Source organism: Pan paniscus, chromosome 13 (genome assembly GCF_029289425.2).
Source record: "Pan paniscus chromosome 13, NHGRI_mPanPan1-v2.0_pri, whole genome shotgun sequence".
NCBI lineage: Eukaryota > Metazoa > Chordata > Mammalia > Primates > Hominidae > Pan > Pan paniscus.
The window spans coordinates 98,374,884-98,397,690 of record NC_073262.2 but is presented as its reverse complement, the minus strand read 5'-3'; the positions used below and the strand labels follow the sequence as shown (position 1 = coordinate 98,397,690).

The following is a 22,807-nucleotide window of genomic DNA, read 5'->3' as shown; positions in this document are numbered from 1 at the left end:
ACAGAAACACATACTGTAACCCCCCAACCCTAACCTCATCTTCCACTAGGATTCATGCTAGCCAAGGGCAGATGTTGGTATAGATAAAGGGAAAAATCACTCCCAAAGCCTAGGTCACTGTTGGGTACAGCAAGTCAACATGGGAGCTGGGGTAACAAGATCTCCAATGATGAATTGCCAAGTGAGAAAAAAGCAAGATGAAGTAAGGTGTTTGTAAAGTGACCCAAATCGTAAAGCCATCCATGACCAAACCCCCTTTGCCATGTGTGTGTGTGGATGTTTGTATATGATTCTATGAGCATCAAGGAAGGTATGAAACTTTAATAGAAGTCCATTTAAATAAAATATAAAATATGTGTGTATGCATAAAAAGAAGTATAACGTTAATGGTGATTATCTCAGAATAATAGAATTTTAAATAATTTTTACTTTTTTGAATTGGGTGAATTTTTTACAGTAAGAGTAAACAGAATAATCAGAGTAAATCAGAAAAAAATATTTTTATTGTGATAAATTAAGAATAATCATCAGCAAAATATGACACAAAGATTTCTCTGTAGGTAATTTCTAAATGAAGTTACCAGGATTCCCCTCCCCCCATTAAAAAACCCATTCCAATTGAATGGTACATTTTCTTTTTCTCTGTAAATATATTCTTTTTTTTTCCTCTTTTCTTTTTTTTTGAGATGGAGTTTCACTCTTCTTGCCCAGGCTGGAGTGTAATGGTGCAATCTCGGCTCACCGCAACTTCTGTCTCCTGGGTTCAAGTGATTCTCCTGTCTCAGCCTCCTGAGTAGCTGGGATCACAGGTGTGTGCCACCACACCCGACTAATTTTGTATTTTTAGTAGAGACGGGGTTTCTCCATGTTGGTCAGGCTGGTCTCAAACTCCTGACCTCAGGTAATCCACCCGCCTCGGCCTCCCAAAGTGCTGGGATTACAGGCGTGAGCCACCGCGCCTAGCTGTTCATATTTTTTTTTAAACTTTGGCCCAGGCTGAAAGAAAGTGAAAGCACTCAATGTCCAGTGTCACAGGCCTATCCAGTCAATAACTTGAGTATTGAAAACTGCCTCTTTTCTGTGAAAAGTTCTAGAAAGTAATTGATTTCTAATCTCCTGACTTCTTGTTATTCATCTCTGCAGCACAAAAGCTACATCGAATACACAAAGACTCTGCCACTGACCCCAGCACCAGAAATCTTTGGGATGAATGCCAATGCAGATATCACTAAGGATCAGTCAGAAACTCAGCTGCTATTTGATAACATTCTTCTTACACAGGTATGTGATCTGTATAGGAGCTGGATTCTGAGGCCTGGGAAGGATGCTCCCCAGGCACATGTGCCAGCACTGAACAGGCTTCCTTACACAATTCTGTTCAAGTGGAGAAACATTTAAAGGAAAAGACAAAAATACATACATAACTTAAATAAGGATTTGAACACTAAGTACCTGAACGTGCGTTTTTTTTTTTTTTTTCATCTATCTTTTTTTGGGAACCAAGACATATTCTTTAAGTATCATTCTGCTTCTAGGAGTTTCATTTTGCCTTTCTTGCCCTACCTAAATACATCATACATTGTGTCCCTTTTAAATTTCTTTAAAGAGGAAGAAGAATTTCAAAGATACTTGGGAAGCAGTTTGATGAGAGAATTCATCTAAAATTTTACCTATTTTATTTTCCAGTCCCCTAGTATTTCAACAGCTGTTCCAGAACATTTAAACTGATTTACATGGACACAGTTTCATTCACACTCATATTTTTTCAGATTTATATTAGTATAACATTTAAAATATAATTGCAATAGTAAGTACAAAATGAATTTAAAAGTATAGGAGAAGAATTTGTAGATGCAGCTCTCCTGGAGAGTGCATAAGCGCATTGGGGTGTGGGAAAACAATCTGCAAAGACACCAGAATTTAGCTGCCGTGAGCACAGGTCAGTACATTTTAATGAAAAACATTTGCTAATCTTGCTTGTCTATTAAGAGATAGATTGGGTTTATCACAATTCAGAGGTAAAGAGACCAGAACTACAGAGCTTGGAGAGCAAGTTAATGATGACAAGACTTTGTATTTAACTAATTTATCTTGGAAAAAATAAAAGAGGAAGCTATCTTGTATTGTTATTCCTTTAGAAGATATGCTCAGTTGTTAATTTAATTTGTTTTTGAAAGGAAATTAGTCCAAATGGCAAGAGTTCCCATAATGATTCAATAAAATTTTGATGAATTAAGGAAGAATAATCAGTCAAGCAAATTATCCTATTAACTGAATTGTAACTGATCTTTTTATGGCATCTCAGAGTAAAAATGGCAACAGTTAATACTTTTGTATAGTGCTTACTCTGTACTAGTGCTATTATGTATAACAATGCAATGCTAATGACAGTCCCTCGAAGTAGGGTCTAACTATTACTATTCCCATTTTACAGTGAGAAAAGTGAGGCACAGAAAGATTAAGCAGTTTGCCCAAAGTCAGCTAGTACGATTTCAAATCAGGACTCAAAACCAAGCGGTCTGGCTCCTACCAGTTTGGCTCCAGAATCTTGTGTTCTAAACCACTATGCTATATTCTCTTTCCAGATTCTGAAAGGGGGATGAGAACTAGAAGGCAGATAGCCAGAGATTCTTAAAAAGCTAAAAATTAGAAGGATAATGTGGACTATTCATTAGTAATAGCATAATGGAATAATGGAAGAGTCCATGGAACTCCTATCTCTGGTCTACTCTACTATGACATTTTCTAATAAGGGAAAAGGAACAAAGACTATTTTTACATCCATTTTAGATATTGATAGCACTAAAATCAGTTATTGCCTGGGCATAAAAGTATATGTGCAAACATGAATGAGTAGCTCTTTAGGAGCATTAGATTGCATGTAATATACAACAGTCTGACAACAGGACATTAACAGTGTCTTTTGGCTTTACTTAAACTTGACGGGGTGTGCCACATTACAGAATACGTAAAACAGTGGGGTCATTCCAACAGAAAATGACTCTGAACCAAACAAATAAGTTTAAATACACAAGGGGTATCTTTTCAGTATATAATTAAACAGCCTCTTTCAATCCTCAAACTCAGGTTGGCGAATACAGTTATAGTAATGGGTGAGCAGTAGTTCAGTGATTCTAGATTGGGTTTATCACAATTCAGAGGTAAAGAGACCAGAACTGCAGAGCTTGGAGAGCAAGTTAATGATGACAAGACTTTTTGTATTTAACTAATTTATCTTGGAAAAAATAAAAGAGGAAGCTATCAGAGCTAAGAAGTTTGCTTGTGCAGAGCTCCTTTGCTTGTGGTTAACTGCCACACACTATTTAGAATAGAAAAATTGTTTCAACTTAGAATATTATAAAACTAGATAATAGTCTAGGATCTCTGAAAAGGCTAAACTTTCTGATGTCTCTGAAAATGAATTCCACTTATCTTTAAGAGGAAAATAACCCTTAGAAGATTCCAGATGCTATCTGTGATAACTCTAAAGAAAGATAGTAAAGAGGAAAAAGCTAAGATAAATAATTATAAATAAATAGGACCCAATTGCTCTTAATTATCAGTATCAGTTGGATATTGCTTTCAAAAACCTATCACCCTAATCATGTGATCTTTGTGTGTGAGAAATAGGTAAGGGGAATGTTTGCGTTATTAAATTTTTTTTTTTACATTTTTTGAAGAACCATAGACCTGGATTTGGTTTTTTTTTTTTGCAGAGGCACAGCTCTTGTTAGAATATGGGAATATTTTAATGAGTTTTTGCTGCCTTTTATGCACACCAAAATACTACTGGAAATCAGCATAGATTCTTTAAATATAATGGAATTAGATATTTCATTAGTTTTAGCCAAATACTTTTTGTTCTCTATGATTTGTTTTTTATATTTTGTTGTAAACCCGGTACTATGGAATCATAATAAAGGATTATTATATGAGCATATCTCTTTTTTAATAGCCCATAATTAAAATGTACCAACATTTAATTATTTTATTGTGTAACTGTATAGGATATTATGGTGGTATGTGGTAAGTGTTAAAATCACAGTAGAGGCCGGGCACGGTGGCTCGTGCCTATAATCCCAGCACTTTGGGAGGCCGAGGCAGGCGGATCACCTGAGGCCAGGAGTTTGAGACCAGCCTGGCCAACATGGTGAAACACTGTCTCTACTAAAAATACAAAAATTAGCCAGGCGTGGTAGCAGTCCCCTATAATCCCAGCTATTTGGGAGACTGAGGCAGGAGAAGTGCTTGAACCCGGGAGGCAGAGGTTGCAGCGAACGGAAATCGTGCCACAGCACTCCAGCCTGGGCAACAGAGTGAGACTACATCTCAAAAAAAAAAAAAAAAAGTCACAGTAGAAACTTAGGTAAAAATAATTAATATTAAAAAACAATAAAAAAGTTAATATTTTCAGAATCAATTTTGAGCATATTAATATTTATAGTACAGAAACCAGGAAACAAAATCTAAAAGAAGACTAAACACCGTTTCCTTTGACTGGTAAAACATGAGATGTATTTATTTATGTTCTAATAGTACTTGTTTTCTTTCAACACATACCCCATATTCATTTGTTCTGAGGATTTAATTTTTTTTTCAGAAAATATAGATTCATTTACACAATGCCACCATAAATATAAAAAACAAAAATGGAATTGAAATTCTCCTTCCTTGCTTCCAACATGAATCACTAAAGTCTGTCTTTCGTCCATAACTCTTCCAGCTGCTTAGAGGAGATGAGCTTATTTTCTTTCTCTCCTGGTTCAAGGAGAAAACTATATCTCTGCTTTTGGCAACCAGTAGACACCAGAGTTATTGGCAAATATATTTTGTGGCATGCTTTCTCAAAGCAAGATGAGATTTCCCCTATCTGGGTTTTAATGCCCGCCATCGCTTGGCCACTCCACCAGTGCAATGCTTTTTCTTCCACTATCTGCAGCATCTGCAACTCCCCCTGTACCCTAGCAGCCAAGCATACAGCTTATTTGCTTTCTCCAGATCCTCTTTTGCCTCTGAACACATTACATGCCCTTATTCCTCCTCTCTAACAATAGTTTTCCCTTGAAAATCCATCCTCCTGCCTGTTACCATCACTTTAATAAATCTTGTGTGGAGATGGATCATGGATAAAATAGAGAGCAATGTTCTTTCTTATAAAGATTTACCTTAGGATTTTTCCTATTCAGCTATTCTTAGACCTTTATGAGGATTTTTGAGTTATAGTTTGGATTCTTCATAGTCTCGTTCAGCAGGTGCTGGTACAAAATCATCAGATGAAGTAGTGAATGAGGTCGCTAGTGACATCTTGGGCAAACTTCTAAACAACTTCGACATCGAGGCTGCCATGAGGAGATACCCAACAACTTATACTCAGAGCATGAACACTGTACTTGTCCAAGAGATGGGACGGTTCAATAAGTTACTGAAGACCATAAGAGATTCGTGTGTAAATATTCAAAAAGCAATCAAGGTAAGGTGAAAAACACCAAAAAACCCCCATTAAATTATATATAGCATTCATTTATTTAGCAAATATTTGTTTAGCACAAATACTGTATAAGCACTGTTTTGGGTTCTGGGGATAGATACGATTAGAAAATAGTTCTTGCCCTTGAGGAGGTTATAGAATTCTGGGAGTGAGAGTTAATAAACAGGGAAATAAGTATAGAGGATGTTAGATAGGGATAGGACCCTGGATTGGATATATGCTAAGGAGACACAGTGTGGTAAGGAATGAGCCCTTGCCCTCATAAAGCACATTTTTTCATTTATTATTATTTTTTTTTAGAGATGGGGTCTCACTCTGTCACCCAGACTGGAGTATAGTGATGTGATTACTGCTCACTGCAGCCATGAACCCCTGGGCTCAAGGGATTCCTTTGCCTAACCTTCCTGAGTAGCTTAGATTAGAGGTGTGAGCCACCAAGCCTGGCTATTTTATTTTATTTTATTTTAATTTTATTTTTTTAGAGATGGGGTCTCGCCATCCTGCTCAGGCTGGTTTTGAACTGGGCTCAAGTGATACTCCCGCCTTGGCCTCCCAAAGTGCAGGGACTATAGGTGTGAGCCACCAACTCCTGGCCCAGGCTCAAATTTTAGTGAGGGAGGCAAACTGAGAAATAAACTGGCCAAATGTGGTGGCTCATGCCTGTAATCCTAGCATTTTGGGAGGCCAAGGTGGGAGGACTGCTTGAGCTCAGGAGTTTGAGAACTTCCTTGGCAACACAGCAAGACCTTGTCTCTTCTGGAAAAAAAAAATGCTGGGCATGGTGGTGCATGCTACTCAGGAGGCTGAGACAGGAGGATCACTGGAGACTGGGAGGTTAAGGCTGCAGTAAGCTACGATCCTACCCAGCCCAGGCAACAGAGTGAGACCCTGTGTCAAACTAAAAATAAACAAATACATACAAATTTTGGTAAGTGATAAGTTTTATGGAGAAAAATTAAACAAGATTAGGGAGTAGAGAATGATGGGTGAGAAGCTCTCTTAGGTTGGGTCAGGTCCCTCTGAGGAATGACTGTTGGAGAGAGACCTAAATTACGTTGAGGGGCAATCCATGGAACGTTTCAGGGAAGAGTATTTCAGGCAGAGGGTATAACACAAGTGTAAAGCCAAGAGAAAACAAGCTGGGCCTGGTCCAGGAACACAAGTAGAAAGGCTGATTGGCTAGAGTGGAGTGAGCATGAGACAGACCCTAATACTACAGAGAAGACGCCAGAGGCTGGATCGTGATGGTGTTAGCCATAGTTAGGGTCTTAAATTTTGTTTTATTTGATTTTAAAGTATAAATATAAAGAGAAGGCTTCAGAGGGTTTTAAGCACTGAAGTGAAATGACCCATTTTACATTTTTAAAAGTTTACTCTAACCACTGCTGAAAGGATTATGGGGAAACAGCAGTACAGACAGAGACCAATGATATGATTGAGAAATCTAGCTGAACTGGTCTCTTGTTCAGCAACTCCCTCTGCATTGGAGGCAGAGGGAGGTGGCTGCTTATGAGTTATTACTGAAATAAAAAACTAGTTGGCAGTTCTTAAAGAGTAAAACAATAAACAAAAGAAATTACACATTATAATTATGGGATAAAGCTGAAGTTACACCCAAGAAAATTTATAGTCTTAACTTTATTTTTAATTTAATTATTAAACAAGAAAGATTGAAAAGAAGTGAATTATTTGGCTTAAGAGACAAGAAAAAGGATATCCTGTAAGTTCAGTACTAGAATAAATAAATTTTAAATGGTAAAACTGAACAAAAAAAAGGAGGAGGAAATTTTGAGGAGGAGGAGTAAAGGTATAGAAGTGTCGAACAACTCCATTTACAAATTGAGCTAACTGCTGTATATGGAACACTGATTCCCACAAAAGTATAATATGCTTTCCTTTTCAAATTAACATGGAACATTTACAAAGATTGACTATATAAAAACTATAAAACAAGTCTCAATAAATTAAAAGGTCTCAGATCATCAGACTATATTCTCTGATCAGAGAGGAATTAAGCTAGTAATGAATAACAAAAGCACAATGAGAAATACCCATATATTTGGAAATTTAGTAAAACACTTCTTAATAACTCACAGCTTAAAAAATTTAAATGAAAATTTAATAATAATTTCTATTAAATTAGAGTGAACAGATATCAACATGCCAAAAATTGGAGAATGCAGCTTCAAATATATGTTAGAAAAACAAAAAGCATAATAAAATAAGGACAAATTAATGAAATAGAAAACAAACATAATAGACTCAACAAAGCCAAATGGTCCTTATTTTAAGACTAATAGAAGTGACAAAGCAAAAAAAGAGAAGTAACCAAAAACTAATATCAACAATGGAAATGAAGTAATCAAAATAGACACTATAGTCTAAGAGATCTGAAGATGACATCATGAAAACATTATGCCAATACATTTTACTTATTTATTATTTTTGTGGTTATATAGTAGATGTATATATTTGTGGGATACATGAGATATTCTTATACAGGCATACAGTGAATAATAATTACATCAGGGTAAATGGGGTATCAATCACCTCAAACATGGATTCTTTGTGTTACAAACAATGAATTATTCTCTTTTAGTTATTTTTAAATGTGCAATTAAATTATTGACTGTAATCACTCTGTTGTGCCATCAAATACTAGATCTCCTTCATTCTTTCATTTTTTAAAATATTCATTAACCATCCCTACTATTAACCCTACCTACCACTACTCTACCCAACATCTGGTAGCCGTCATTCTACTCTCTAACTCCACAAGTTCAATTGTTTTAATATTTAGCTTCCATGGCCTGTGCATGGTAGCTCACGCCTGTAATCCCAGCACTTTGGGAACCGGAGGCCAGTGGATCACCTGAGGTCAGGAGTTTGAGACCAGCCTGGCCAACAGGGCGAAACCCATCTCTACTAAAAATACAAAAATTGGCATGGTGGGAGATGCCTGTAATCCCAGCTATTTGGAAGGCTGAGGCAGGCGGATCGCTTGAACCAGGGAGGCGGAGGTTGCAGTGAGCCAAGATTGTGCCACTGCCCTCCAGCCTGGGTGACAGAGCAAGACTCTGTCTCAAAAAAAAAAAAAAAAAAAATTTGCTCCCACAAATTAAATGAGAACATGCAAAGTTTGTCCTTTAGTGCCTGGCTTTTTTTGCTTAACGTAATGATCTCCGGTTCCATCCATTTTGTTGCAAATGACAGGATCTCATTCTTTTTATGACTGAATAGTACACTGTTGTGTATAAGTACCACGTTTTCTTCATCTGTTCCTTTGTTGATGGACACAGGTTGCTTTCATATCTTGGCTATTGTGAGTAGCGCGGCAATAAACATGGGAGTGCAGATATATCTTCAATATACTGATTTCCTTTCTTTGGGTATATATAGCAGTAGGATTGCTGGATCATATGGTAGCTCTCGTTTTAGTTTTTTAAGGAACCTCCAAACTGTTCTCCACAGTGGTTGTACTAATTTACATTCTCACCAACAGTGTACAAGCGTTCCCTTTTCTCCACATTCTCACCTGCATTTGTTACTGTCTGTCTTTTGGATATAAGCCATTTTAACTAGGGCGAGATGATATCTTATTGTAGTTTTGATTTGGGTTTCTCTGATGATCAGTGACATTGAGCACCTTTCCGTATGCCTTTTTGCCATTTGTATGTCTTCTTTTGAGAAATGTCTATTCAGATCTTTTGCCCATTTTAAAATTGGATTATTAGAGTTTTTCCTACAGAGTTGTTTGACCATCTTATATATTCTGGTTCTTAATGTCTCATCAGATAGGTAGTTTGCAAATATTTTCTCCCATTCTCTGTGTTCTCTGTTCATTTTATTGATTGCTTCTTTTGCTATGTACAAGCTTTTTAATTGGTGTGATCCCATTTGTCTACTTTTGCTTTGTTTGTCTGTGCCTGTGGAGTATTACTCAAGGAATCTTTGCCCAATCCAAGGTCCTGGAGAGCTTCTTCAATGTTTCCTCACAGTAGATTCATAGTTTGAGGTCTTAGATTTAAGCCTTTAATCCGTTTTAACTTTTTTAATATGGCAAGATGGGGGTCTGGTTTCACTTTTCTGCATATGAATATCCAGATTTCCCAGCACCATTTATTGAAGAGACTGTCAACTAAAGTATGTTCTTGGCAACTTTGTCAAAAATGAGTTCACTATAGATGTATGGATTTATCTATAGGTTCTCTCTCCTGTTCTATTGGACTGTGTGTCTGTTTTTATGCCAGTACCATGCTGTTTTGTTGATTATAGCTCTGTAGTATAATTTGAAATCAGGTAATGTGATTCCTCCAGTTTTGATCATTTTGCTCAGGATAGCTTTGGCTATTCTGGGTCTTATGTGGTTCCATATAAGTTTTAGCGGTTTTTTTTCTATTTTTATAAAGAATGTCATAGGTATTTTGATGGGGGTTGCACTGAATCTATAGACTGCTTTTGGTAGGATGGACATTTTAACAATATTGATTCTTCCAATCCATTGACATGGAATATCTTTCCATTTTACTGTGTCTTCTTCAATTTCTTTCACCAGTGTTTTATAGTTTTTATCATAGAGGTCTTTTTACTTCTTTGGTTAAGTCCTAGGTATTTTATCTTTTTGTAGCTATTGTAAATGGGATTCTTGATTTCTTGATTTCAGATTGTTCACTCTTGGCATATAGAGATGCTACTAATTTTTGTATATTGATTTTATATCCTGTAACTTTACTGAATTTGTTTATCAATTCTAACAGTATTTTTGATGGAGTCTTTAGGTTTTTCCAAATATAAGATTATATCAACTGCACACAAGGATAAGTTAATTTCTTCCTTTCTAATTTGGATGTGCTTTATTTCTTTCTCTTGTCTGATTGCTCCAACTAGGACTTCCAGTACTATGTTGATAACAGTTGTGAAAGTGGACATCCTTGTTATTTTCCACATCTAAGAGGAAAGGCTATCAGCTTTTCTCCATGCAGTATGATACTAGCTGTGGGTCTGTCATATATGGCTTTTATTAAGTTGATGTATGTTCCTTCTATACCCAGTTTTTAAAGTTTTTTTTTTAATCATTAAGGGATGTTGAATTTTATCAAATGCTTTTTCAGTATCAATTGAAATTATTATATAGTTTTTGTCCTTCATTCTGTTGATATGATGTATCACATTGACTAATTTGTGTATGTTGAATCATTCTTGCATTCTTGGGATAAATCCCACTTGATCATGATGAATGTATTGTTGAATTCAGTTTGCTAGTATTTTGTTCAAGATTTTTGCATCAGGGATGCAAAAATCAGGGATATTGGCCTGTAGTTTTTTTTCTCTGTAGTTTTCTTTGTTTGATATGTCTTTGTCTGGTTTTGGTAAAAGTAATACAGGCCTCATGGAATAAGTTTGTAATTATTCCCTCCACCTCTATTTTTCAGAATAGCTTAAGTAGGATTTGTATTCTTCTTTAAATGTTTGGTAGAATTCAGTACTGAATTCTAAGCTATCAGGTCCTGGGCTTTTCTTTGCTGGGAGACCCTTTATTATGGTTTTGATCTTATTACTTGATATTGGTCTGTTTAGTTTTTGGATATCCTCATGGTCCAATCCTGGTAGGTTGTATGTTTCTAGGAATTTCTCCATTTCTTCTAGGTTTTCCAGTTTATTGGTATAATAAATTGCTAATAGTAGCCACTAATGATCCTTTGAATTTATGTGCCATCTATTGTAATGTTTCTTTTTTCATCTCTGATTTTATTTATTTGGGTCTTCTCTCTTTTATTTTCTTAGTGTGGCTGAAGGTTTGTTGATTTTGTTTATCTTTTCATAAAACCAACTTTTCATTTTGTTGATTATGTACTTTCTTCATTTCATTTTTCCTGCTCTGATTTTTATTATTTCTTTTCTTATATTAATTTTGGGTTCGGTTTGCTCTTGCTTTGCTAGTTCTTTAAGATATATCATTAGGTAGTTTATTTGAAGTTTTTCTACTTTTTTGATGTAGGCACTTAAACTACAAACATAGTTTAGAAACACTTAAACTATAAACATCCACCTTACTACTGTTTTCACTGTATCCTGTAGGATTTTGCATGTTGCATTTCCATTATCATGTGTTTCAAGAAAATTTTCAATTTCCTTTTTAGTTTCTTCATTGATTCACTGGTCTTCAGGAGCATATTGTTTAATTTCCATGTATTTGTATAGTTTCCAAAATTCCTCTTGTTATTGATTTCTTGTTTTATTCCATGTAGTCAGAGAAGATACTTGATATTATTTCATTTTTTTGGATATTTTGAAACTTTTTTTGTGGCCTAACATGTGAACGATCCACGTGCTGAGTTAAGCATGTATATTCTGCAGCCACTGGATGAGATGTTCTGTAAGTATCTATTAGGACCATTTGGTCTGCGGTGCAGTTTAAGTCTGATGTTTCTTTGTTGATTTTCTGACTGGATGGTCTGTCTGATGCTGAAAGTAGGGTGTTGAAGTCTCCAGCTACTATTTTTATTGGTGTCTGTGTCTCTCTTTGGCTGTAATAGTTGCTTTATATATCTTGGTTTTCCAGTGTTGGGTGCATATGTATTATTTTTTTTTTTTTCTTTTTTATTGATCATTCTTGGGTGTTTCTCGCAGAGGGGGATTTGGCAGGGTCACAGGACAATAGTGGAGGGAAGGTCAGCAGATAAACAAGTGAACAAAGTTCTCTGGTTTTCCTAGGCAGAGGACCCTGCGGCCTTCCGCAGTGTTTGTGTCCCTGGGTACTTGAGATTAAGGAGTGGTGATGACTCTTAACGAACATGCTGCCTTCAAGCATCTGTTTAACAAAGCACATCTTGCACCGCCCTTAATCCATTCAACCCTGAGTGGATACAGCACATGTTTCAGAGAGCACAGGGTTGGGGGTAAGGTCACAGATCAACAGGATCCCAAGGCAGAAGAATTTTTCTTAGTACAGAACAAAATGAAAAGTCTCCCATGTCTACCTCTTTCTACACAGACACAGCAACCATCCGATTTCTCAATCTTTTCCCCACCTTTCCCCCCTTTCTATTCCACAAAACCGCCATTGTCTTCATGGCCCGTTCTCAATGAGCTGTTGAGTACACCTCCCAGATGGGGTGGTGGCCGGGCAGAGGAGCTCCTCACTTCCCAGTAGGGGCGGCCGGGCAGAAGCGCCCCTCACCTCCCGGACGGGGCGGCTGGCCGGGCGGGGGGCTGACCCCCCCCCACCTCCCTCCCGGACGGGGCGGCTGGCCGGGCGGGGGGCTGACCCCCCACCTCCCTCCCGGACAGGGCGGCTGGCCGGGCAGAGGGGCTTCTCACTTCCCAGTAGGGGCGGCTGGGCAGAGGTGCCCCTCACTTCCCCGACGGGGCGGCTGGCCCGGCGGGGGGCTGACCCCCCCACCTCCCTCCCGGAGGGGGCGGCTGGCCGGGCAGAGGGGCTCCTCACTTCCCTGTAGGGGCGGCCGGGCAGAGGCGCCCCTCACCTCCCGGACAGGGCGGCTGGCCGGGCGGGGGGCTGACCCCCCACCTCCCTCCCGGACGGGGCGGCTGGCCAGGCGGGGGGCTGACCCCCCCACCTCCCTCCCGGACGGGGCGGCTGGCCGGGCGGGGGGCTGACCCCCCCACCTCCCTCCCGGACGGGGCGGCTGGCCGGGCGGGGGGCTGACCCCCCCACCTCCCTCCCGGACGGGGCGGCTGGCCAGGCAGAGGGGCTCCTCACTTCCCAGAAGGGGCGGCCGGGCAGAGGCGCCCCTCACCTCCCGGATGGGGCGGCTGGCCAGGCGGGGGGCTAACCCCCCCACCTCCCTCCCGGACGGGGCAGCTGGCCGGGCTGGGGGCTGACCCCCCCACCTCCCTCCCAGACAGAGCGGCTGGCCGGGCAGAGGGGCTCCTCACTTCCCAGTAGGGGCGGCCGGGCAGAGGCGCCCCCCCCACCTCCTGGACAGGGCGGCTGGCCGGGCAGGGGGCTGATCCCCCCACCTCCCTCCCGGACGGGGCGGCTGGCCAGGCGGGGGTCTGATCCCCCCACCTCCCTCCCGGACGGGGTGGCTGGCCGGGCGGGGGGCTGACCCCCCCACCTCCCTCCCGGATGGGGCGGCTGGCCGGGAGGGGGGCTGACCCCCCCACCTCCCTCCCGGACGGGGCGGCTGGCCGGGCAGAGGGGCTCCTCACTTCCCAGTAGGGGCGGCCGGGCAGAGGCACCCCTCGCCTCCCGGACGGGGCGGCTGGCCAGGCGGGGGGCTGACCCCCCCACCTCCCTCCCGGACGAGGCGGCTGGCCGGGCAGAGGGGCTCCTCACTTCCCGGTAGGGGCAGCCGGGCAGAGGTGCCCCTCACCTCCCGGACGGGGCGGCTGGCCAGGCGGGGGGCTGACCCCCCCACCTCCCTCCCAGATGAGGAGGGAGGACGCTCCTCACTTCTCAGACGGGGTGGCTGCCGGGCGGAGGGGCTCCTCACTTCTCAGACGGGGCGGTTGCCAGGCAGAGGGTCTCCTCACTTCTCAGACAGGGCGGCCGGGCAGAGACACTCCTCACATCCCGGACGGGGCGGCAGGGCAGAGGTGCTCCCCACATCTCAGACGATGGGCGGCCGGGCAGAGACGCTCCTCACTTCCCAGATGTGATGGCGGCCGGGAAGAGGCGCTCCTCACTTCCTAGATGGGATGGCGGCCGGGCAGAGACGCTCCTCACTTTCCAGACTGGGCAGCCAGGCAGAGGGGCTCCTCACATCCCAGACGATGGGCAGTCAGGCGGAGACGCTCCTCACTTCCCAGACGGGGTGGCTGCCAGGCAGAGGCTGCAATCTCGGCACTTAGGGAGGCCAAGGCAGGCGGCTGGGAGGTGGTTGTAGCGAGCCGAGATCACGCCACTGCACTCCAGCCTGGGCGCCATTGAGCACTGAGTTAACGAGACTCCGTCTGCAATCCCGGCACCTCGGGAGGCCGAGGCTGGCGGATCACTCGCGGTTAGCTGGAGACCAGCCCAGCTGACACATCGAAACCCCGTCTCCACCAAAAAAATTCGAAAACCAGTCAGGCGTGGCGGTGCACGCCTGCAATCGCAGGCACTCGGCAGGCTGAGGCAGGAGAATCGGGCAGGGAGGTTGCAGTGAGCTGAGATGGCAGCAGTACCGTCCAGCTTCGGCTCGGCATCAGAGGGAGACCGTGGAAAGAGGGGAGAGGGGAGAGGGGAGAGGGGAGAGGGGAGACGGGGGAGGGGGGAGGGGAGAGGGGAGAGGGGAGAGGGGAGAGGGGAGAGGGAGCTCTATCTACCACACAGTCCTTCTCTGGGTGCATATGTATTTTAAATTGTTATATCCTCTTGCTGAATTGACCACTTTATCATTATATAATGGCCTTCTTGGTCTCTTTTTGTAGTTTTTGTTTTGAAATCTATTTTGTCTGATATAAGTATAGCTACTCCTGCTCTTTTATGGTTTGTATTGGCATGGAATATCTTTATCCTTTTTTCAGCCTATATGTATCTTTATAGGTGAAGTGTGTTTCTTCTGGGCAACAGATCATTGAGTCTTGTTTTTTAAAAAAATTCATTCAGCCACTGTATGTGTTTTGATTGAAAAGTTTAGTCCATTTACATTCAACGTTATTGATAAGTAAGTACTTACTCCCGCCATTTTGTTATTTTCTGGTTTTCTCCTCCTTTCCTTCCTCTCCTCTTAATGAAGGTGATTTTTCTCTGGTAGTATGTTTTAACTTGCTGCTTTTAATTTTTTGTGTATTTATTATATGTTTTTTGATTTGAGGTTACCATGAGGCTTGCAAATAATATCTTGTAACCCATTATTTTAAACTGATGACAATTTAAAACTGATTGCATAAACAAAGAAACAAGCAAAGAGAAACCTAATAAAAACTCTACACTTTACCTTCATCCCTCCTGCTTTTTAACTTTTTGTTTTTCCTATTTATATCCTATTATACTGTCTGTGTCTTGAAAAATTGTTGTAGTTATTATTTTTTATTTGTTCATCTTTTAGTCTTTCTCCTCAAGATATGAGTAGTATACACAACATACTTGCAGTGTTATAATATTCTGTTTTTCTGTGAACTTAGTATTACCCTGAGTTTTATACCTTCAGATAATTTCTTATTGCTCATTTACATCCTTTTCTTTCAGGTTGTAGAATACCCTTTAGTATTTCTTATAGAACAAGTCTGGTGTGGATGAAATCCCTCTGCTTTTGTTTGTTTGGGAAAGTCTCTTTATTTCTCCTTTATATTTGAAGGATATTTTCACCAGATATACTATTCTAGGGTAAAAGTTTTGTTCCTTCAGCACTTTAAATATGCCATGCCACTCTCTCATGGCCTGTAAGGTTTCCAATGAAAAGTCTGCTGCCAGACATATTGGAACTCCATTGTATGTTGTTTCTTTTATCTTACTGTTTTTAGGATCCTTTCTTTATTTTACTACCTTTGGGAGTTTGATTGTTAAATGCCTTGAGGTAGTCTTTTTTGGCTTAAATCTGCTTAGTGTTCTATAACCTTCTTGTACTTGAATATTGATATCATTCTCTAGGTTTAGGAAGTCCTTTGTTACTACTGCTTGAATAAACTTTCTTCCCATATATATCTCTCTCTACCTCTTCTTTAAGGCCAATAAGTGTTAGATTTGCCCTTTTAAGGCTATTTTCTAGATCTTGTAGGTGTGCTTTCTTGTTTTTTCTTTTATCTCATCTTACTGTGTATTTTCAAATAGCCTGTCTTCTAGCTAACTAGTTGTTTCCTCTGCTTGATTAGTTCTGCTGTTAAGAGACTCTGATGCATTATTCAGCATATTAATTGCATTTTTTAGCTCCAGAATTTCTGCTTGATTCTTTTTAAAAATCTCAATCTCTTTGTTGAATTTATCTCATAGGATTCTGGATTCCTTCTCGGTGTTATTTGGAATCTTTTTTTGCATTTCCTCAAAACACTTATTTGAATTCTCTGTCTGCAAGGTCACATATCTCTGTATCTCCAGGATTAGTCACTGGTGCCTTAGTTTATTTGGTAAGGTCATGTTTTATGAATGGTCTTATTTTTTATTTTATTTTTTGCTACCCAGACACTATTCAGTATCCTAGATGGTCTTGATGCTTGTGGATGTTTCAGTATGTGGGCACTGATAAGTTTTTACTGTAGTCTTTGCAGTCTGGGCTTGTTTGTACCCATGCTTCTTGGGAAGGCTTTCCAGATATTTGAAGGGACTTGGATGTTGTGATCTAAGTTTTTGGTCACTGCAGCTGTATCTGCTTTAGGGGGCACTAGAAGCCCAGTAACACTGTAGCTCTTTCAGACTCATAGAGATACTGCCTTGGTGGTCTTGGATAAGGTTCAGAAGACTTCTCTAAATTACAAGGGAAAGAGTCTTGTTCTCTTCCCTTTGTTTCTCATAAACACATGGACTCTCTCTCTCTCTGTGCTGAGCTGCTTGAAGCTGGGGGAGGGGTGACAAAAGCACCCATATGGCCACCAACATTGAGACTGTGCTGGGTCAGACCTGAAACCAGCACAGCACTGGGTCTCATCCAAGGCCTGTTGTACCCACTCCCTGGCTATTGTCTATGTTTGCTCAGGGCCCTGGGGCTCTACAGTCAGCAGGTGGCAAAGCCAACCAGGCTTATGTCCTTCCCTTCACAGCAGTCAGTTTCCCTGGGCCCTGGACGAGTCCAGAGATGCTGCCTGGGAGTCAGAGCCTACAGCCTGAAACCTTAAGAATTCACCTGGTGCTCTGTTCTACTGCTGCTGAGCTGGCATCCAAACTACAAGACAAAGCTATTCTCAAACACAGTTGTGTTATCTTCTTTCCCCTTTCCACAGGCAGAGGAGCCTCTCCCTGTAGCTGCCATCATCACAGGTTCACAGGGAGTACTGCCGGGCTACTGCTGATCTTACTCAAGGCCCAAGGGGTCTTTAGCCACCTTGTGGTGAATGTTGCCAAAGTTAGTCTGTGATTTAATAGCTAGCAAGTAGCCAAGTATTGATTAAGAAGATTTTTCTATTAAAATTTGGTTAGATCAGGTGCAGTGGATCACACCTATAATCCCAGCACTTTGGGAGGCTGAGACAGGAGGATTGCTTGAGGCCAGGAGTTGGGAGAGCAGTATGGTCAACATAGTGAGACACCATCTCTACAATTTTTTTAAGGGTCTCACTTTGTCAACCAGGCTGGAGTGCAGCGGCACAATCTTGGCTCACTGCAGCCTCAACCTCCCAGGTTCAAGTGATCCTCTTGCCTCAGCCCCCCAAGCAGCTGGGACTAAAGACCTGCACCACCAACACCCAGCTAATTTTTTTATTTTTTGTAGAGACGGGGTTTCACCATGTTGCCCAGGCTAGTCTTGAACTCCTTTCCAGAAATGCCATCCAGGAGCCAAGGCCTGGAATTGGGGACCCTAGGAGACCTCTTGGTGCATACCCCACTGTAGCAGTCAAGCTGGTACCTAAGCTGCAAGTCAAAGCCCCCTTTACTCTTCCCTGTGCTTTCCTCAAAAAGGAATCTCTCCTGGTAGCCACCAAGGTGGAAACGTGCAGGGTCACACCTGAAGCCTGCATGGCACTGAGTCTCACTCAAGGCCCATGGTGTGTACTACCTGGCTACTGCTGCTTATTATTCAGGGCCAAGAGCTCCTTAGTCATCAGGTGATGAATCCCGCCAGGAGTGGGCACTTCCCTTCAAGAGTGCAGGTTCCTTTATGACCAAATATGTGTCTAGAAATATTGTCCAGGAGCCAGGGCTTAGAATGTGGACCCCAGGACTGTTCCCGGTGCCCCATCCTACTGTGGCTGAACTGGCCCCCAAGTTGCAAGACAAAGTCCTCTTTACTCTTCCCTCTCCTCTCCTCAAGCAGTAGGAAGTAGTCTCTCCTGGAGCTGCAAGCTGTGCTGCCTGGGATTGGGGGAGGGGTGGTGCAAGCACTCTATTAACCACCCTGGCAGGTGTCTCACTAGATGGCATGCCCCCCTCAAGCCACTAGCTCCAAGTCTAGCACAGGACTAGGCCTTGCCTAGGAATTGTCGTTCCTGTGGCCTAGACTGCCTTTCAAGTTTATTTAGAACCCCAGAGCACTTTAGCTGGTGGTGGCAAGGCTTGCTGAAACTCCTGTTCCAACTGCTGGGATGTGTGTTTCCCCTGTAGTTAGGGTTGGTCTAAATGTTTCTTTCACAGGCATCAGCTGAGCTCTTCCTGGTGTTGCTGTCTTCTGTGACAGGAAAGCACTGAGTTCCAGTACAGTCTCAATCACTGTGCTCTCCCTCCCACAAGCGACAGATTCTCAGTGCCACACCGCCACTGCCGGGTGATGGAGGAGGGTTGGCATCAGCAATTCAAGACTGTCTTTCCTGCTCTCTTCGGTGCCTCTTTCAGTGATTAAAGTTAAAGCTGGGTACTGTGGTCATTCACCTGATTTTTGGTTCTTATGAAGTTGCTTTTTTGTGTAGATAGTTGTTAAATTTGGTGTTCCTGCAGGGAGGATGATTTGCGGAGGCTTCTATTGGCCATCTTGCTCTGCCTCCCTTCTCAAACCTATGCCAATACATTTAAAATGTAAATGAAATAGACAAATTCTTGGGAAAACATACATTACCAAATAGATACAAGAAGAAACAAAAAATCAGAATAATCTTTTTTGTGTTTAGAAGTTGAATGCATAAGTGAAAAACTTTACATGTGAGAAGCCTTTTCTGGTATCTGATAATTTGGGGTTGTCTACTTATGTTTAAGAATGCGGCATTATCATGTTGAATGAACACAATAAGAATACCGGTGATTGTTGACTGTGGTCTTCAATGTAGTGTTACCTGGACTGTGGTCTTCAATGTAGTGTTACCTGGCTAGGCTGTTTAAGAAACATTCAGCATGATTATGTATTTCTTCTTGACCTGCTTCTTCTTGTGTCCTTCCTGGAAGATAAAGGGCTGGCTCTAGTATTCTGGGAACTAAAAGGGAAAAGAAGCTCCAGGGAATCTCAGCATCCAGTATTCATGCATTCACTTAATCCCCCTGATTTCAGTATGGTAACTTTGGCCCTAATGGGGCCTGCCATTTCCCACTCTAGGGATTTCTGCATTTTCCTCTCCAGATTATATTCAAGGTAGGCAGTGCATAGTTTGTGGGGCGGGGGAGGAAGATCTGTTTTTTAAACCAAGTTTTAATGATCTTTAACACTGCCCTCCTCGCCCCACTTTCAGAAGTATCTATGACATTCATTCCCAAGATTTAGGGGTATTGTGCAGTGTATGTCTGGTTGATTCTTAGCTTTCCCCCCTGCCAATTCAGGATCAGGTTTCTTCTGTATGCTAAATCTACTACCAGCAGTCCATATGCTTTCTAGCTCCCACAATTGTGTTGTCATTTTCCCTTCCCCTCTTTGTTTCTACACTTGGGGGCTTATGTCTTTAAAAAGTAAATTCCTTTACTGCTGTTTTAGTGGGGTTTTGAGAAGATGGCAAATGAAATGTGTGTATTTAGTACATCAAATTTACTCCCAAATCTTTTCCCTATGTTATTTGGAATAATATTTTCAACTATAGAAAAGACAGAAATGAATAATAGCAACTGGCCCAGTTAAAAGTCAAATAAGCAGGAATTATCAGGGCCTTCAAAGTTTTAACATCCGTGCATCAGCCATTCAAAATGGGAAATGGTCAACTAGACTTCGTAATTCAATTCCAGGACATTTTAACTTTTCAAAGCATTTAATGTAATTTTTCTAATTTTATATTTATCACCATCCTTTTCAGAATGCAGTATAGAACTGTATTACTTATTCACTTAATAGTAAACTAAGTCAAAGTTAGTCTGTGATTTAATAGGTAGCGAGTAGCCAAGTATTGATTAAGATTTTTCTATTAAAACTTGGTTAGCTCAGGTGCAGGTGCAGTGGCTCATGCCTTTAATCCCAGCACTTCGGGAGGTCGAGACAGGAGGATTGCTTGAGGCCAGCAGTTTGAGACCGGCATGGGCAATATAGTAAGACCCCATCTCTACAACTTTTTTTTTTTTTTTTGAGACAGGGTCTCACTTTGTCACTCAGGCTGGAGTGCAAGTGGCACAATCTTGGCTCACTGCAGCCTCGACCTCGCAGGTTCAAGTGATCCTCTTGCCTCAGCCCCCCAAGTCACTGGGACTACAGGCATGCACCACCACACCCAGCGAATTTTTGTATTTGTTGTGGAGATGAGGTTTCGCCATGTGGCCCAGTCTAGTCTTGAACTCCTGAGCTCAAGTGATTCACCTGCCTCGGCCCCAAAGTCCTAGGATTACAGGCATGAGCCACCTTGTCTGGCTTCCTATACAAAAAAATTTTGAAAGTAAAAAATCAGTTGGGTGTGGTGATGCATGTCTGTAGTCCCAGTTTCTTGGGAGCCTGAGGTGGAAGGATTAATTGAGCCCAGAAGGTCGAGGTTGCAGTGAGCCATGATCCCACCACTGCACTCCAGCCTGGGCAATAGAGAAAGATCCCGTCTCAAAAAATAAAACAAAAAATGGTTAGATTAAAATTGTTAATATTTTTCTAAGGAATAATTCAAAGACTCCCTGGCCTACTTGTAAGGAAAAACAAATATCTTCACTTTTTTTTTTTCCTGTATGACTCAACCTTAACTAATCACAATGTAAACAAAGGATAATCATGAAGGAGGTATTTAAAAGGTGGTTGCTTATAATCTATCATAATCTATACTATTATATTAACCAAGGTTAAATGTGTTTCAGGGGCTTGCAGTCATGTCTACAGATCTTGAAGAAGTGGTTAGCAGCATTTTGAATGTCAAAATTCCAGAAATGTGGATGGGTAAATCCTACCCAAGCCTTAAACCACTTGGCAGCTATGTGAATGACTTCCTTGCAAGACTAAAATTCTTGCAGGTAAGTTCGTCTAAATGATCGTATATTGTTAAGTTTCTCCTGGTTTCATTTTCTTCGTCAGAATGCTTAATGTAATGAGTATTACTCTCTAGTTTTTCTGTGCATCCCAGGCACAAATCACCACTACTTAATATTTCATATAATGTATTTAACTGCTACACTGAACTGTCAAAAAGCTAGCACTAAATGAAGGCAGAAAACATCTAGCTATGTTGGTTTTTCCACTAAGTATTTAACATTAAAATAGATACCTACAGCAAAACATTTTCGAAAGCCAGTCAAGCTTCCAGTGAGGGGTGTTATAGCTTCATTGCCCAGAACTTTTCTAGGTCATGGAATCACTAGATTGCTGGTTCAGCCCAAGTCAGTAATGACCTCAATGGCTAATTGTCTTGGAAATGTTGGGTGGGCAGAAGCCTATCTACTAATTGTCTGGTAATATTGGTGCTTAACTATGTTCTTATTAACAACTCTACCTATTAGAAATATTGATTAATTTCCTAGATTCTGTATATAATGTGTCAAAAGCTGCCTATGAAGAAATTTCTGCAGGGATAAAAATGGTTAAATTCGCTTTTCATAATTCAGGCCTTTTGTTATGCTACAGTCAATACTAAGGAACTAAGATTGTTTTTGAAGGATAAAGTTATACCTTGGGCTCTTTTAGGGAAAAGCTTTTCAAACTCATTTCTTCAGATTGGCTTCTCTAATTTACTATCTAGTTAAAGTTGGTATTCAACTGACTCACCATTAGAATCTATGTTATGAACAGAGAACTAAAGTATCTTGATATTTCTAAAGGCCTTAAGGTCTCACTACCCTGCTTCTTCCAGGAATTCCTTGTACAATATTGTGTTCCTATATGTTGAATTTTACTGTGTTTTAGTGAAGTAGGAAGAAAAACTTCCAAAGCAACATTCTATTGGGTACTAATGACTAATTAGAGAGAGAAAAAAAGTGAAAAACATAACCATCTGACCAGACTTTATGGGGATCTCTTCTTCTGTTCAACTATGTAACATGATATATTGTGTAGCAATGCGTATTAGATATTCACTATTGTAGGGAGCATTTCTGAAAGAATCATGGGGCATGTATAAAACAGACATTTGTTTGCATTAATGCACATTGTAATTTCCAAGCTGATATGATAGGTATGAAATTGAAGTCAGGACAAACACCGAATATGCCACCTGTTTTTAAAACCTTGAGAGTATGGCTTGTTACTCCTCAGAGGTTATTTGTTAGTTTATCTAAAAGACAATAAATGTCTTTGCATACATTTTATTAAGTAGTGTTGTATTCAAAAGTTGAAAGCCTCCCTAGGTGTGGTGGCTCATGCCTGTAATCCCAGCACTCTGAGAGGCTGAGGAAGGCATGCTGCTTGAGTCTAGGAGTTCAAGACCAGCCTGGGCAAAATAGCAAAACCCCTTCTCAACTAAAAATACAAA

At 41.3% G+C, this 22,807-nt stretch overlaps 1 protein-coding gene across 1 annotated transcript in view; it reads left to right on the top strand.

Moving 5' to 3' along the window:
* DNAH7 (dynein axonemal heavy chain 7) overlaps positions 1-22,807 on the top strand; it is a 336,155-nt gene that overhangs the window by 294,513 nt on the left and 18,835 nt on the right. Inside the window, exons 60-62 of the mRNA XM_008950635.4 lie at positions 1,144-1,281; positions 5,240-5,470; positions 21,204-21,356. Coding sequence (XP_008948883.3) covers positions 1,144-1,281; positions 5,240-5,470; positions 21,204-21,356 — 522 coding nt within the window. The remainder of the gene's footprint in view (positions 1-1,143; positions 1,282-5,239; positions 5,471-21,203; positions 21,357-22,807) is intronic.